The sequence below is a fragment of the Vulpes lagopus genome, chromosome 18, assembly GCF_018345385.1.
Source record: "Vulpes lagopus strain Blue_001 chromosome 18, ASM1834538v1, whole genome shotgun sequence".
Taxonomy (NCBI): Eukaryota; Metazoa; Chordata; class Mammalia; order Carnivora; family Canidae; genus Vulpes; species Vulpes lagopus.
In genome coordinates, this window is record NC_054841.1 from 28,462,567 (window position 1) to 28,479,686 (window position 17,120).

The window sequence follows — 17,120 nt, forward strand, 5'->3', positions numbered from 1 at the left end:
ATAGTATTGATGAAACTCTCAGGCTAATTCACCTGGAACTGTTTACTGAAATTCCTGGAAAGAAGTTTTGCTTCATTTCCCATGTTCTTTGTCTTGGCCCAATGTCTGACGGCCTGGTTAGGTCAAGGTGGGGACTCACTACGTACTCTTTTAGTAACATATCCCGGCACCAATATATGAAAATTACAGATTGGGTTGCCATATGGCAGGAGGGGAAGGAGACCAATGTACAAAGAGGAAGATGGTACATACCTTCTGCATCATAACAGGGGGATGGCTTGGAGCATAGTAGACATTATATAAACAAGGGGACTTGCTCAACAACACGTTACTACAAACTTAGTGGTTTAAGGAAACACATATTATTTCATAGTTCTTGTGGACCAGGAGTTCAGGCGTAGCTCAGCTTAGCTCTCATGCACAGACGGAAGGAAGATGATGAAAAGACACAGGAAGATGGCCTTTTCTGGGGCTACCAGAGGCTGGGAGAGAGTCCTGTAACAGGTTCCCCCTCACAGTTTAAGACAGCTTTAGTTATGCTCGCCAAGTTTGAAAGCAACCAAAATGACCTTCAATAGGTGAGTGCATAAAGAAATTGTGATTGTACACCAGACAGTGGAATATTACCCAGTGCTATGAAGAAATGACCTATGAGGCCTTGAAAAGATGAGGAAGAACCTTAAATGCTTATTGTTAATCAAAGGGAAAGCCTGCATCATCCCAACTATATGACATTCTGGAAATGGCAAAACTTTGGAGACAGTAATATGTCAGTGATTGCCAGGGATTAGGGTAGAGAGAGATAAATAGTCAGAGCACAGAGGATTTTGGGGGAAGTGAAACTACTCTGTGCCCTAATAGGATAATTTGTAGTGAATTACACTACAAACTTGTCCAAACCCACAGACTCTACAATACCAAGAGTGAATCATAATGTGAACTGTGGACATTGGATGTTAAGGACATATCAGTGTAGGTTCATCATTTGTAAGAAATGTACCACTGGTGGAGGATATTGATAATGGCAGCAGCTGTGATGTGTGGAGGTGGGGAGTCCTACGGGAAATCTGCACATTCTGGTGTGAACCTAAATCTACTTTCAACTATGAAGTCAATCCATTAAAACAATCCATATCAAAGGTCATCTAGATTTTATTCCAAGATATCCTCTAGATATTTTTATAGTTTTGTGTCTACATTTGAGGTACTTTTATGAAGGCTGTTAGGAGGTCTGCGTCTGGAGTCAATTTGTTTTCACATATGTCCACATGTCCAGCAGCTCCATCAACATTTGTTAAAGACTATCTTGGTACTTCCCGAAAGATCAGTTGGCTGTATTTATGTGGGTCTATTTCTGGACTTTCTATTCTCTTGCTTTGCTTTGTGTGTCTAGTCCCTCACCAATGCCATTTTTTTGATTCCCGTAGTTCCCTAGTAAGTCTTATAGTGGAATGATGTCAATCTTCTAGTTTATTCTTCTCCAACATTGAGTTGGCTATTCTGGATCTTTAATTTCTCTACATAAACTTTAGAATCAGTTTGTAACTATGCATAAAGTACTTTTCAGGTATTTTGACTGAGATTGCTTTTAATCCCTAGGTCAACTTGGAAAGTATGGATACCCTGACAATATTGAGTCTTTCTATCCATGAACATGGGATGTAACTCTATTTCTTTAGTTCTTCTTTGATTGTTTCATCAGTTTTCTAGCATTCTTATTTAGGTCTTGTACAAATTATATGAGATTTATACCTGAGTATTTCTCCTTTTTTGCATGCTAATGAAAATTATCATATGTGTTTTTAGTATATAGAAGCACAATTGATTTTTGTGTGTTGATCTTGGATCCTTGCTGAACTCACTTATCAACTTAAAGAGTTTTCTTAAAAAGTAGATCCTCTGAGATTTTCATCTGCAAATAAGGAAGTTTTATTTCTTCCTTTTAAAAAATTTCTACCTTCTCACTTTAGATTCCTTTCACCTCTGTTTCTTCCCTTCTCTTCCTTCCTTCTTGTCCCTTGTTCTCCTATAACTTCTAGTACTGTGTTGAATATGAGTTGTGAGAATGAAAAACCTCCCTCATTCCTTACCTTAGGGGAAAAAAAGCCATTCAGACATTTACCATTAAGTGCAATGAAAGGTGTAGGACGTTCTGCAGATGTTTCTCATCACGTGGAGGAAATTCTCTGCTATTTCTAGTTGGCTGACAGTTTGCATCATGAATACATTTTGGATTTGTCAAAGGCTTTTTCTGCATCAACTGATATTATCATGTAGTTTTCTTTTTTAACCTGTTGATGTGATAGATTACAATAATTGATTTATAAGCAGCGAAACAGTCTTCCATGCCTGAATAAATCCTTCCTAGGATTAAATACCATGGTATAGAACTTTACATTCTGAAATTCTATTTGCTAGCATTGTGTTGAAAATCCTTGCGTGTAGAATCATGAGAGATATACGTCTGTTGTTATCTTTTTTTATGTACATTCAATCTGGTTTTGCTATCAAGGTAATAATAGCCCCAACAAACGAATAAGGAATGTCTCATCTTCTTCTATTTTCTGGAAGATTGTATAAAATTGGTACTAATTCTTCTGCAAATGTTTACTAACATTTTGCAAGGGGTCTAGATGTCTCATATATTTTACTCGTTCAAAAAATATCCAAGCTTTCTTCCTCCTTCCTTGTACTCAGAAAATGGTTTTTGGCGTCCTCTTCCATCAGATATGCACCTCTCAAGCCATCTGCTCTGGCAATTGGGACTCAAAGCCTCTGCAACATGAACCAATGGCCTTGGGGAAGAGATTCCACAAGCTGGATTAGCTTTTTCAGCAAGTAGAGTCAGAACCTTAAGCTCTGTTGGAGAACCTGCAGTGTTCAACTTCCATCACTGACCCAGAGAGACCCCTAGTGACCACTTCTGGCCAGTGTTCCATAAGCAGGCAAACCTGCAAATTTTCACAGTGATTATGTTTAGATGGAACATTATGGATTCTTTTCTTGCTTTATAATTTCATATTTTCCCACATTTGTTGTCTATTGAGAGGTAGCATCTGTATGGTGGTAAAAAATTAAAAGACAGATTTTTTTGTTCCTATGTAACCCTGCGGGCGGGGGGGCAGGGGATGAGAACTCTAAAATGTGCTGTGCTCATAGAGGAGTGATCATAGAGGAGTGTCTTTCCTTGAATATAATGGTGTGGACTGTTCCACACAGCCACTGGGAGATTTTAGGAGCCAAGAGCTATTCCAATCTAGTTCTATCAATTCTGGCTCAGACACTTGGAAATTCTCCTCCAAGAAATTCTAAGTAAACTGGTGAGAACAGAGTAAACAGGCATAAGGGAGTCAGGGCTTATGAGGGCTCAGACACTTGGCAATTCTCCTCCAAGAAATTCTAAGTAAACTGGTGAGAACAGAGTAAACAGGCATAAGGGAGTCCCCACCACACACATCTGAAGCCCCACTCACTGGAGAATTCGAGCAGCAGAGTCAGCAGCAGGGATGGCAGAGGTGGGCAGATGCAGAGCCAGGGACAGGCTTCATCATGGTCTTAGGGCCTTCCTGTCTGAGTGTTGTCGTGGGAGGCCCAGGACTCTGTGCTCTGAAAAGAGGAGACACTCCCTGCCTCCATGATGTCAGAAGAAGGGGACTGTGATGAGAGGAAAGACCCCGGGACTTTAACACTTTTTCTTTGAGATTATCAAAGGATGGGCAAGGTGGCCACAAGCTGAGAAGATGCTGCTTGAAATGTTTGGGGTTTCCAGAGTTAAGGGCATGACACCCATGAACTTATGCTCATTGCTGAGCCTCATCCCATCTGAGATCTCCCCAACCCAACCCCTGCTGCTGTAGAGGTAGACATGATGCGGGAAAGAGGTTAGACTTTTGGAGATGGCGATAGTTTGTGGTTTATAGAATTGAGGGTGCTACAGGGAGCATGAGACCACTGTGCAGGAGCAAAAGCAACCCACCTAGAAACACGCCTGGAAGGTAACGGCTGCCTATTCTATCTGTGCCGGTCTGGGGGTAGCTCTGGAAGAAGGGAGTGGAGGACAGAAGAAAAGCTCTCAGAAGGAGAAGAGAACCAGCATGTTGGCCTCCTTCTCTCACCTCCGGAATGGGCTCAATCCAAGCACAAAGGTTGTGTCCAGGGCCTCTCAGCCCACACTCAGCTACTGAACCTTTAATATCCACGAGTGCATTGTCAGCACTGACCGCTAAGGCTATTTCGCTTTGCTTCTTTGTTAGCCCCAGATCCTCTAGGGATCGACAGAATGTTAGGACCAGGAGAGGTGTTAGAACAAGAGGAGAATGCTGAATAGTCCCAAACTGCCTATGGGAGATGACTAGAGTCCCCTCCTCCACATATGACACCATCCTATCACATTGTTCTGGAATGAGGAAGTCCATGCTGGATTAGCCCTGCTGAGAGCTGGGCAGTATCTTACCCCAGCTTTCAGGAAACCTGCCTTTTAATACTTCTCTAGCAGACCTCACACCTTCCATTACACTCTTATCTCTTTAGAGCCTGGGATTTTTAGTGCCTTCACAGTCAAGAGCACTGGCTTTGCAAACAGAAGCACTTTAGGTTCAAACCTTGAATGTACTTCTTGGTGGCTGAGCTGTGTCAACTTTGACCTTGAAATGTTCATTTGTATAGCTCTAATACTCAAAACTGTGTTCATAGTCTGCACTTCGACTTTCTCTTCTCCCCCTAGCCCCTGTTCAGTGTTTGGCACAACTTGTAACCATTTGGTCGAACCAAGAAGGGACCCATGTTCTACACCCTCGTCTCTCTCCTACCAGCCCCTATTCATTTTACCTCCTAAACACCTCTAGAATCTATGTCCCCATTTCCACATCATCTTCTTCCTGGGTGAAAACTATTACTTCCTGATAGGCTATCCCTAACTCCTTTGCCCACTGTCGCTCTTCCTTCTACTTCATCCAGGGTGCTTTTCCAACACACAGATCTGAGGACATCCCATTCTTGCATAAACATTTTTGTGGATTCTCATTGTTCTTGCATAGTTAGATTGTTTGGTATATGGTATGTGGTGTGTGGTGTGTGGTATGTGGTATGTGGTATCTGGTGTATTGTTTATGCCATATAGTGGGTGATGTATGGTAGAGGCATATTGTAAATGGCATATGTGTTTGGTATGTGGCATATGGTATATGATATAAGGTATGTGGTATGTGGTACGTTAAAAAGCCCATCCTTCCGTGATTGGCTTGGCCCCAGGGGATAAAATGATCCTACCCTTTCTTTTTTTTTTTAATTTTTATTTATTTATGATAGGAACACAGTGAGAGAGAGAGGCAGAGACACAGGCAGAGGGAGAAGCAGGCTCCATGCACCGGGAGCCCGACGTGGGATTCGATCCCGGATCTCCAGGATCGCGCCCTGGGCCAAAGGCTAAACCGCTGCGCCAGCCAGGGATCCCGATCCTACCCTTTCTGGTACCCACCACATCCTCTCTACTCCCCATCAGGTTTCCTGGGAAACGTGCTGACATGAATATTAGCAAGCAGGTCATTTTCAGGGAAAACACTAGAATCCAACATGGTAGTGAGGAGAAGGGAGTGAGATGGTTCAGAAGAAGTGGGTGGCAGTGAAGTCCCAAAGAAAATTGCAGCTGATCTCCCAGGGTCCTCGGGTACTAGGATGTTCCTTTAAAGTTTTCCTGAACTTGGGTGAGAGGGCTGGACCTTTACATCCCCATGTTGATGAGCCACTGGATGTGGCAGATTCCCAGGCATGACCTTGGCATTGTGGCTTTCCTCAGCTGAGGCCATCCCAAAGAGGGCTGACAGCTCAGGGCCATCTCCTGAGGTCTGGTTCATCATAGCACTCACCACCCTCTGCTGAGCCCCTTCCACTTCAGTTCCTTGGGCTCAGGATATGGTTTAACTTCACCTCCCCTCCCATGAGGTCTTACAGCCCCCCCACCTCACTCAGAGGCTCAGAGTGTGCTGACCCCGCTTGGTCTAACATGGGCTTTACTAATTGGAAATATTTAGGTGAATGTCATAGGACCGAGGAGCAGCTTCTTTTGGGATCTCTGAGTGCTTGGCTCTGGAGTGAGCTCTGGCAGTGGACAGAGAAAGGAGGAGAAGGACCTCAGACTGTGAAGTGAAATGAAACCTGGCTATGGGGACGCCTGGGTGGCTCAGCAGTTGAGCATTCTGCCTTTGGCTCAGGGTCTGATCCCAGGGTTTGGGATGGAGCCTCACGACCTGCTTCTTCAGAGAGTCTGCTTCTCCCTCTGCCTGTGTCTCTGCCTCTCTCTTTGTCTCTCATGAATAAATAAATGGAAATCTTTAAACAAACAAACAAACAAACCAAAAAACCCTGGGTATAAAAACACAGAAGTCTCCCCAACACACATTGTCTTGTGTTGTCCCCCAATGAGGTGCAAGAGGCAGAGATCCAGCTGAGGACAGGATGGTGACATTTTTTAATAGTTCCTAATTTGGAACAATTTACATTTACACAAAAATTATGACAATCACACAGAGTTCCAATATATAACTGCACACAGTTCCCCTCTTATTAGCATCTAATGGAAATATGGGGCACCTGTGATAATTAGTGAACCAAAAATTGGTACATTACTATTAACCAAAGGGCATAGTTTATTCAGATTTTTTCTTAGCTTGGGCTGCTATAACATTGCACCATAAACCGGATGCCTTGAAACAGCAGGAACTTATTTCTCACAGACCTGGAGGCTGGAAGTCTGAGATCAGGGTGCCAGGATGGTTGGGCTGTGATCAGAACCTTCTTTGTGGTCGTAGACTGCCGATTACTTGTATTCTCACCTGGTGGATGGGGCAAGCTGGTTGCCTGGCCTCTTTTCATAAGGGCAATGATCCCCTTCGTGAGGACTCCATCCTCATGACCTCAACACCCATCAATGATCTCACTTTCAAATCCCATCACACTGGATTTTAGAATTCAACATTTGAACTTTGGGGAGACACAGATACTCAGCCCAGCAAACATTTATTTAGTTTTTACCCCAATGTCCTTTTGTCTTTCAGAATTCCATGCAGGTTACCACATGACATTTTCTTGTCTTTTTTCTTTCGATTGCTCTCAGCTCTGACAGCTTATCTGCCTTTCCTTGTTGGTGGTGGCCTGACAGTTTGAGCAGTCCTGCTCAGGTATCTCATGGAATGTCTCTCTGCAATTTGTCAGATGCTTTCCTCATAAGCAGACTGGGGTGACGGGTTTGGGGAGGAAGGTCACAGAGGAAAAGTGCTGCTTTCATGACCTTATATCCAGGGTGTACACTGTGGCCATGGCTCGTGGCTGTTGGTGAACTCATGATCATGCGGCTGAAATCTAATTGTCAAGTGTCCTCTGTGTAGTTACTCCTTTTTCCACTTTTCCATGCTATCCTTTTTAGAAGAGTCACCACAACCAGCCCACCGTTCAGGAGTGGGCAGTTAGGCTTCCTGTCCTTAGGGTAAAGTATCTACGTAAATCATCTGGGACTTTTCTGCACAGGACATTATTTCTTCTCTTCAACTTATCTATTTACTCAATTATTAATTTATACCAATTTGGGCTTAAAGATATTTATTTTATATGTGGGACTGTAATCGGTCTTGGAGGAAGCTATAACAAAATATCCCAGACTAGGTGGCTTATAACAAAAGAAAATTCCTGCTCACTCTTGTGGAGGCTGGAACCTGAGATCAGGGAGTCAGCCTACTTGGGAGAGGGCCTCTAGGTTTTCATTTTGTCCTCACATGGCTGAAGGGGCTGGGTCTTATTTATTAATTTATGTATTTATTTATTCATCTATGTATTTATAATTCATCTATGTATTTATAAAAGATTTTATTTATTTACTCATGACAGACACAGACAGAAAGGGGCAGAGACACAGGCAGAAGGAGAAGATGCTCCTTATTAGGATTCCAATGTGGGATTCTATCCCAGGACCTGGGATCAGGACCTGAGCCAAAGGCAGATGCTCAACCTCTGAGCCACCCAGGCACCCCATGGGGTCCCTTTTAAAAGGGCTAATACCACTCATGAGGGTGGATCCTCATGACCTACTTACTATCCAGAGGCCCCACCTTCTGTCACAGCATGTGGGCTTGAATATTCTAACACTTGAATTTTGTGAGGACTCAAACATTCAGACCATAGCAGAACCGGATGTACTACTTTACTTATTTGTTGCTCAAACTGTTGCACTTTGGCCATCGGGAGCTCTTCCAGGAGGTTCCTGTACTCATTTGACGTACTCCAATCAGTGGGCTATTGTGTTTTTTTTGGAAATCCACTTGCTTATTTCTGGGGGATATGATGTTCTGGTAGAATTTTTCAACACAAAGAAGAGGGAGTAGTATTTAATGAAAAGGTTTTAGGTACATGTACCAGTTGATTGAATGAAGTGAAATATTATTTTATAATCTGACATCTAGTAGACACTGATGTCTTCCATGAAGTGTTCACCAATATGTTTTTAAAAAATGTGATGGCCTGGAATCCCTGGGTGGCGCAGCGGTTTGGCGCCTGCCTTTGGCCCAGGGCGCGATCCTGGAGACCCGGGATCGAATCCCACATCGGGCTCCCGCTGCATGGAGCCTGCTTCTCCCTCTGCCTATGTCTCTGCCTCTCTCTCTCTCTCTCTCTCTCTCTCTCTCTCTGTGACTATCATAAATAAATAAAAATTAAAAAAAATTTAAAAAATGTGATGGCCTAACATATGGCCGTCATTGTTCTGGGAACCAAGGACACAGGTATGGTCCCTTCTCTGTCAGAGTTGACATCCTATTTGAGGAAGAGACAAAAACACACAGGAACTTCTCATACTGCATGGTGCTGAAGTGCACGAATGTCAGTTGCATAAGTCAGTTAAAGAACATTAGTCCCGGGAATCCCTGGGTGGCTCAGTGGTTTAGTGCCCGCTTTTGGCCCAGGGCGTGATCCTGGAGTCCCTGGATGAAGTTCCACATCGGGGTACCTGCATGGAGCCTGCTTCTCCCTCTGCTTGTATCTCTGCCTGTCTCTCTCCCTTGTGTCTTTCATGAATAAATAAATAAAAATCTTAAAAAAAAAAAAAAACAAAACAAAACACTTAGTCCCCAAACACACATTTCAACTTTTATTGACCACAAGGAATTTACCATGAGCAATGGCATGAAGTACAAACTCTACTGCTGGTTCTTCCTCAGGCCACAAATCCCTATGTAACTAGCAAATGCTCATCACGATAAGTAAGCATCACATCTTTCAAAGACTGTAGTGGTTCATCTCTGTGACCCTGTTACTTATTTTACCACACACAGCAGCACAGGCTGTTGTGTTGTCCTCTGTTCTCTCAGCAATGAACCACAGCGACATCGCATAAAGGTGGAAAAAATGATAAAAGGGAATTGGCACAAAGCTGAGAGTGCAATGGAGAAAGAAGAAGAGATGAGGCTGCAGGTGAAGTTCACGTTGAATGTGAGTGGAGCTCATGAAGGCCTAGCTACCATGGGAATGGTGACTGGGATGCTGGTCCCCAGTGTGTGGATATGCAGCCTAAGGAACAGAATGAAGGCAAACTTACCCCGTGAAACAGGAGAGTGGTGGTTGAAGCAGGGGGCAATGTGTGAAAGTGTCCCAAGGAAGTGACACCAGCAAATAATTAAATTAATACTGTAAAGATTTCACAACATTGAAAGTGCAAGAGTTGAAAAACAATTTAAAAAAATAAAAAGAAAGTGCAAGAGTTGGAATGTTGGAAGCTGATCCCAATTGAGAACAGAGTGAGATAAGTCAGATGCTGACTCTATATTGTCAAGTGTGAGGTCAGAAGAATGCAAGCACTGTGCAAACTACTCTTGATAGGTCTTTACAAAAAATAAAACACAAGCCTTTTCAGTGTTGCTAATGTTTCAAATGACCATATATCAAGTAAACAATAGTTTTATTGTTTTTTAATTTCCCTATAACTTTCACAATAGATAGCTAAAGAGTTTTTCTATGTTTTGAAAAACTTTTGTGAAGGTCACAGAAGAATCATTATTTTGCCCGTTAATTACTGAGTTAACGTTGCATGTTTCAGCCAAACAGTGATTGCTTCTGTCCCGCAATCTCCTACAAAATGAGCACTGGCCTCCATTTATCATGTCCGCTGACCATAAGTTCTGGGGAAACAATTCAATTCAGCAATGATCTATCAGAACACAGAGCAAGAGGAAGGAATTGATATTTTATAAGGGTGGTTTATGTAAGGGGCTTGAAATAAAGTGACATGTCAGCAGAACTTGAAAGAGGGAGAGACGGTCATGCAGATCCTTAGGGGGAGGAAACAGAGGAGACATATACTTTGACTTCCACTTTTATGGAATCACTGTGGCTGAAACTAGGGGGCCTGCTAGAGAGGAAGCAATGGTCCAGGAACAGATGCTGGTGGCCAGGATCAGGGAGCAAGCAGCCCTGGGAGTGAACAGTGTGCAGACTCTGGGTAGAGCTCACTGGTGTGTGGGAGGAGGCTTACACTCACTCCTGAGAGTTTTGTGAGCTAATTGTGAAAATGCTGGCAGCTTGTCGTTGGCCACGTCGGAGTGTTGACAGCACAGATGTCCATGAGCACTACAAATCAGGTTTCTTTTCCTTTCTGGGAGTAGATTGTTTATCATTTACCATCCTGCTATGGGACTTAGAATCCCAAAGGCAGAATTGAATGTGGTATATAATGAAAGGATATCAAGGATGGCTCCGGCCTCCTGGACTGCCAGCTGGTGTACATGAGCAGTGGGGTTGGGAAGGTTGAAGGTGACAGAAGAGCTAACCTTTCCATCACTGGGAGGAGGGAATTTTCTCTCTGGGATTGAGGAGTAGGACATGGAGGCAGAATAAGGAGAATCATTTCTCTTCATCAGACCAGGATGGAATTCATTTCTATTCACGACGCAATGGGGAACCTCACCAAGGCTGGGAAATCTGGGGCTTGGCAGGAATAACTCCTGAGAGTATGGACATGACTGTGTAGTTCATGGCCACAGTCCCCAGGAGATGGTTGAGAAGCCTGATATGTGTAGATGTGAACTCTTCCTCATATTCCAGACATATGTCCTTACATAAGTCCCCGGAGCAAGTTCCCTGGATCCTGGTCAGGCCCAGGGATGAAGACCCAGTGCTGAGGGCAGAAGGACTGTGAGAAGGAGCCGCAAGATCTGTGGGTAGGCTGGCCTCTGGGGGAAGCAATGCATATGGAGCAGAATTGTGGAAGCGTCTAGTTGTTCCTTCTCCTAGGCTGGGCCTCTCAGGGAAGGAAGGAGGCAGCAGACACTGATGGTGGCATGTGGCAGTGGAGGAGGAAGGAGGTGTGGGATCCATGTCCACATTTAATTATCTGCTCATCATTCCAGAAATGTTCCCCACGTGTCTGCTATGTCCTTGGTGCTCTTTTCCTCCTGGGGCACCTGTTGTGGGAGGTCAGGCAGCCCCTGATATAGGACACTGCCACCTCAGGCTCTCCCCCAGGTTCTGACCCCCCCTTCCCCATCCCATCCAGTCTGTCCCACAGAGGGTCAGCCAGGAGCCCTCCTCAGAGCAACTATCTGGCACCTATAAGCATCTCCTAGACGCAGACTCCTTGTATCCTTAGAAGCCCATGCTTGATAATCTAGGGATGGTCTCCAAAGGATTCCTTGCACAAGCTGCCCCTCACTCAGGCCCTCTGCCCACTCCCTTCCCAGAACCTCTAGGACTCTGTGCACACTCTTGATGGCCTTGAACCTCAACCGCCAACTACAGCCCCTCCCCCACACTCCCTGGTATTGGGAACCTCCTGGAGGGTCCCTGAGATTTCTGAGGGCATCAAGGGAAGTGTGTCACCTGCTCTTTACTCCAGATGGGTGCTGACCCTCTGTGCTCTGTGGGCTGCCCCTCTTCCACCTGGATCCTACTGGGACTGACCTTGCCTGCCTTACCTGACCCAAACTTACAGTTAGGTCCTTGCTTCCTGTGGGCATAGATGGCAGAGACAGTGATGAGCAGCAGCAGCTTTGGGCTCAGGAGGAGGGCTGTCAGCAGTGGAGCAGACAGCTCTGGGTCTGGAAATGAAGGGACATAAGGCACCATATTAAGGAGCACCCTGGGCAGGGGGCACCTGGGTGGCTCAGTGGTTGAGCATCTGCCTTTGGCTCAGGGCATGATCCCAAGGTCCTGGGATCGAGTCTTGCAACAGCTTCCGTGCAGGGAGCCTGCTTCTCCCTCTGCCTATGTCTCTGCCTCTCTGTGTGTGTCTCATGAGTAAATAAATAAGATCTTGAAAAAGCAGAAGAAGGGGCACCTTGGAGTCCATTCTGTGGGGCCTCCAATTATTCCATCTGGGTCAACTGGGCCCCATCAACACTCTGATAGTCGTGAATCGGCCCTTGCACTCAAGTTGAGGCAGAATTCAGAGTAAGAAGTTCCTTATCTTGCTCACCTTTCTCAGGCTACACAGGTGTCCTTCTTGAGGGAAGGAGTGGAGAGAATGGGGCTCAGTAACCTGTAAGTGTGGTTTACTAACCTAGTCCTTATATAAGGACTAGTCCTAGTCCTTATATAACCTAGTCAGGTATATATCCTCTTTCTGAAGAGGGAATAAGCTCATAGTTGAAGGAGGGTCACCGAAAAGTGAGAAATCCCAGGCATTCCCTCATTGGTGTCTCATGGGATAACTCTGAGACCTTGTCCCTGGGCCAGGACAAGTTCAATACCAGGGTAATAAGAACAAATGTCAGCCCAGGCTTGAGTAGAGTGAGGGCAAGTGTCATATGAACAAGGTGAAGGCTGCCCTGCTTTGCTCCATGTGTGGGGCTTGATGACCTCAGGTTCTCATGTGCTGAGGGAGGCCTCAAGGTGGCCTGATCTCTTGAAACCTCCTGGGGAGGGAAGGAAATGGAGTCTAATGCATAGGAGGGCATTTAAACACCATCCAGCCCACCCGGACCCCTGTACCTACACCAGCTGCTATGTTTCTGTGGACATAGAGCTTGGGTCAGGAAGCACAACTTTATATTTGCCTTTTCACAATGACTGGTTTTGGCTTGTTCGCTTCTCCCTCTGCCTGTGTCTCTGCCTCTGTGTGTGTGTGTGTGTGTGTGTGTGTGTGTGTCTCATGAGTAAATAAATAAAATTTTTAAAAAATAGAAAAAAGGAAGCTGCTGAGAGCACACCATATTTGCCCTTGGGGTGCTGGAGGATGGTAGGTCACAACTGGGTCCCGACCTAGTGTTCTCTCAGTAGAAAGAGCTGCATTGCCCACTTTTGCACCTGCTTCTAGCAGGCAGCCTGAAGTAGAGGACTGAAGAAGTGGAGGCTAAGTGGACACTAGCCTCTTCACTCCAGTTAAAACAACTCACAAAGAGCATCCAGATTGCCAGCTCTCTCTGAGCTCCCCGTCTTGCTGTGCTATATTGTGTTCAACATCTCCCTTTGCCAGTCCTGCCTCCTTCCCTCTCTCACACATATGGATTGGGCAGCATTTCAGAGTGAGCTTTACCCCTTCTCATAGCATCTTGGAGTTTGCTTCCCAGGACACAAGACATGTGGATCTTGTCTGGGAGGGGTCTGGAAAGCCAGCTCTAAAGTGCACATTTGGACCAGGATCTCTATCAACTGGCTGGCCAAGAGGGCCCCAGTCCTGGTAAGAGGTAGAGTAAGGTAGGTACCAGCTTGCTCTGCTATTGTCACTGCTGGAACCTCACTGTGGTGACCCCGGAGGGTGTAAGCATAGGAGGGGAGTGCCCTGGAATTCTGGAAATGAGTTGGTAATTATGAGAACTATGGGACTGGGTGGATGTTACTGGGCATCAACTCTTTGGAAAAGGACAATGCAAAGAGAAAGCTGATGAAAAAATTAAAACAAAAGAAAGCCAAGTCCGACTGATCACACATGAAAGGTTCTTGGGAAAGTCAGAACTTCTGGGCAACATTGTAGACTCTTACCTCCTACAGGCAAAGGGAAGAAAAGCTGAGGACATAATTGGGTTCAACGTAATCCTAAGAGCATCAAAGAGTGCTACAAAGAGGATTGAAGTCTACAGCTACAGGGCACCTGCTGTGCCAGAACGGGGAACGTGTTGGGGGAAATATGGGAGATTGATACGGAGATGTGGGATAAGGACTTCGGGGCCAAGGCATTCAAAGCCCTCAGGACACTTGTGTCTGCTGAGGACAAAGTAGCAGCTTGGCTACTCATCTCCAAACACAGACTCTGAACCCAAAGAAAACACAACAAAAGGACACTAAATACTATGGAAAATTGGCTCTCAGTAGTCCTTGGAGAACAATGCCCAAACTGCAAAATCTCTGGGAGAAAAAAGGGAAAAGCCACCAAATCCAAATGCACTACTCTTTACATGTTGCCCTCTCATGCTCACTTGCTCAGGAAAGGGCAAGTGCAACAGACAAGGGTAGCTAGCCAAGGAGCCTGAGAGGTATTTAGAAATGCCACTCCCATATAAAATACAGCTAAAAGTAGAAAAATATTGGAAATGTGTCCTGCAGATCAGGACACAGAGGGGGTTTCCAAGTATGCTTGACATAAGAGGGCTAGCCCAGAACCCCTAGAGTGGGAACAATTGGTACCTTAAATGGCAAGAAAGACTGTGTGGTAATTAGTTAGGGTTTTGCGTGGGTTTATCTTGGAGTACCTGAGCCGAGCCAACTTAATCACAGAGACCCTTATAAGTGAAAGAAGGAGGCAAGAGAGTGGGAGCAAGATGCATGACGACCACAGCAGAGGTCAGAGTGTGTGGGGCCCTCTGCGAAGAGTGTGGCTGCCTCTAGAAGCTGGAACAGCAAGGACGCCCGCTCTCCCCCAGAGTCCCCTGAAAGAACACAGCCCTGCCATCCCATCTCTAGAAATGGACGAAATAAATTTGTGTTTAAGCCACTATTCACTTGCTAATTATTATAGCAGTAATAGGAACCTAATACAGGGAGGTAGGGACATTTTAGGCCAACAAAAGTGAATAAAAGGGAGAGGCTTGATTAAAATGCATAATTTGTGGGGGGCAAAGGCAAAAAAGGAGAAAGAAGTGCTGTTTCCAAATTGAGGGATGAAGAGAAGAAAGAACAATGGAGGAGGCAAACTTGGGTTCCTCACAAAGTAGTAGAAAGATCAGAGGACTCAGAGCCTGTCTCCCACTCTCCGAACCAGCCAACCAACCCCAAGCCCTAGTAACATACCTGGTCATGCTATGCTGAGAGAAGGGAGCTCTTTTAAGCTAGAAGTATTGTAAAATTCCTCAGTACCATAAACATGAACAAAAAGATATGCATCCTTACACCACACCAATTGGTCCCATGATGGCAGTGGTCACTGCCTTGGGTTGCCCAGGGGAGGTGGCACCCTTGTACATCAGGGACACATAGGCATATCGTACTTGCGCCCAAAAGGCCAAGCCAGACAACCCCAATATCGAACCCCATTTCGAACCTTAGCACACAGGAAACATGTCAGTTCCAGACCGCTGGAAGTATAAGAAGTAACAGCCTTAGTCTGAGCCTAGTGCAAGACCAAAGACAAAAACCCAACCCAGGTAGACCAGACATGATTATGTAGAGTTCTCTCTCCCTGCTCTCCTGGTTGAGTGCAAGCCTGACCTCTGGAAATCACATGACGTCCAAGCATAGGAGGGCCCTGAGAGATGGAAGAGGAATGCAAGCACGATGGGTGCCCTGGACTGGAGGAGGAACACAGCTCCAGGTACCTTGGCTCCACATTCCTGACTCCACCAGCACTGAAGGAGGCCCAAGAGTGGCATTCGAACTAAGAAAGGTCTATACTCAATAACACCAGTTCCCATTTCAAAAAATGAAAAGGAGCAAAATAAACTCAAACAAGAAAAGTGAGGGGAAAAGCAATGAAATTGGAAAGAGAAACAATAGAGAAAAATCACTGAAACAAAAGCGGGTTTTTTGAAAAGCTCAATAAAATGAAAAACTTCTAACAATTCTGACAACAAAAAAAGAGACAAATGACATACTTGCAGTATCAGGAATGAAACGAGGTATCACCACAGACATCAAGGATAACAAGGTAACATTACGAGCAATCTATGGGCAGAACCTTGACAACTGAAGGGAAAAGGACCAAATTCCTCAAAAGCACAGCCTGGCAAAAGCATCCAATATGAAATGAAGAATTTGAGTAGCCTTAGCTATTCAGATTCTTTTCCAAACAAAGAAAGAATTGTGGAGGCCCAGGGGTTTCACAGGAAAATTCCTCGAAGTATTTACAGATGAATTAAAACCAAGTTCGATGTGCAAAATAAAGTTATACAAGAAATGTGGAAAATATGAATACATACACCATTTGAGGTGATATTAGGGAATTATTCTTAATTTTCCAAGGTGTGTAACGGTATTGCTTTTGTAGAAAAACCAATGTCATTAATCACACGACCACACCATTATGAACTCCATTTGCAACTGGATGTGCACCCATGACTAGGTCATTAGTGGACACAATGATGCAACTTCTGCATACCTCTCGTATTAAGGGAAATCACTAGGTCTCCCCAACCTACCTCTCTCTACTCTCAGAGCCAGCAAGAACATGGACACTCGATGACCCAGTGCTGACTGAGCAGTGAAGACAAGCCACAGGGCATGTTAGAAGGATCATGGGCCTTTGAGAGGGACTCCAGAGCAGACTTCTGGAAACCTGGCTCAACCTCCTGCTGATGTTACATGAGAGAGAAATAAGAAATATTCTGATCATGGAAAGGGGACTCTCTACGCCCTTGAGACAATGCCCTGCTGCTATAATGAACACATGTTTGTTGTACAAGTCTCTGGTCCTGTTTTAGGAACTCCAGTGTCCTTTCAATCGTTTTTCTCATCACCTAGTCTAAGGGCAAGAAATCTTTACCATCTGTCCCACCTTGCTCCCTGGGTCCCTTCTGTAAAATCCCAAGGTCACAAGGTTGGTTGAAGCAGGAAAGGAGATCAGAAATGAACTGGACATAAAGTAAATGTGCTGTAAGCGACCATGAATATTGATGTCCTGTTGTCCCAAATCGTGGGAGAGAGGAGGCCCATGCTGTGACTACCCATGGTCACCTAAACTTAAAACTCCAGGTCCCCAGGGCTACCTTCCAGGA

At 45.0% G+C, this 17,120-nt stretch overlaps 1 protein-coding gene across 3 annotated transcripts in view; it reads right to left on the bottom strand.

Moving 5' to 3' along the window:
• The window catches only part of LOC121478418 (signal-regulatory protein beta-1-like), a 43,281-nt gene that overhangs the window by 6,508 nt on the left and 19,653 nt on the right, over positions 1-17,120 (bottom strand). The window contains exons 5-6 of one of the 3 annotated variants that reach the window (XM_041733498.1): positions 11,967-12,074; positions 11,362-11,441 (exon numbers count right to left, since the gene is read on the bottom strand). In XM_041733498.1, the coding sequence (XP_041589432.1) occupies positions 11,368-11,441; positions 11,967-12,074 (182 nt within the window). In that variant the 3' untranslated portion in view covers positions 11,362-11,367. Of the gene's footprint in view, positions 1-9,116; positions 11,442-11,966; positions 12,075-17,120 lie in introns of those variants that run through there. The other 2 variants (XM_041733499.1, XM_041733497.1) reach the window with 2 other exon arrangements.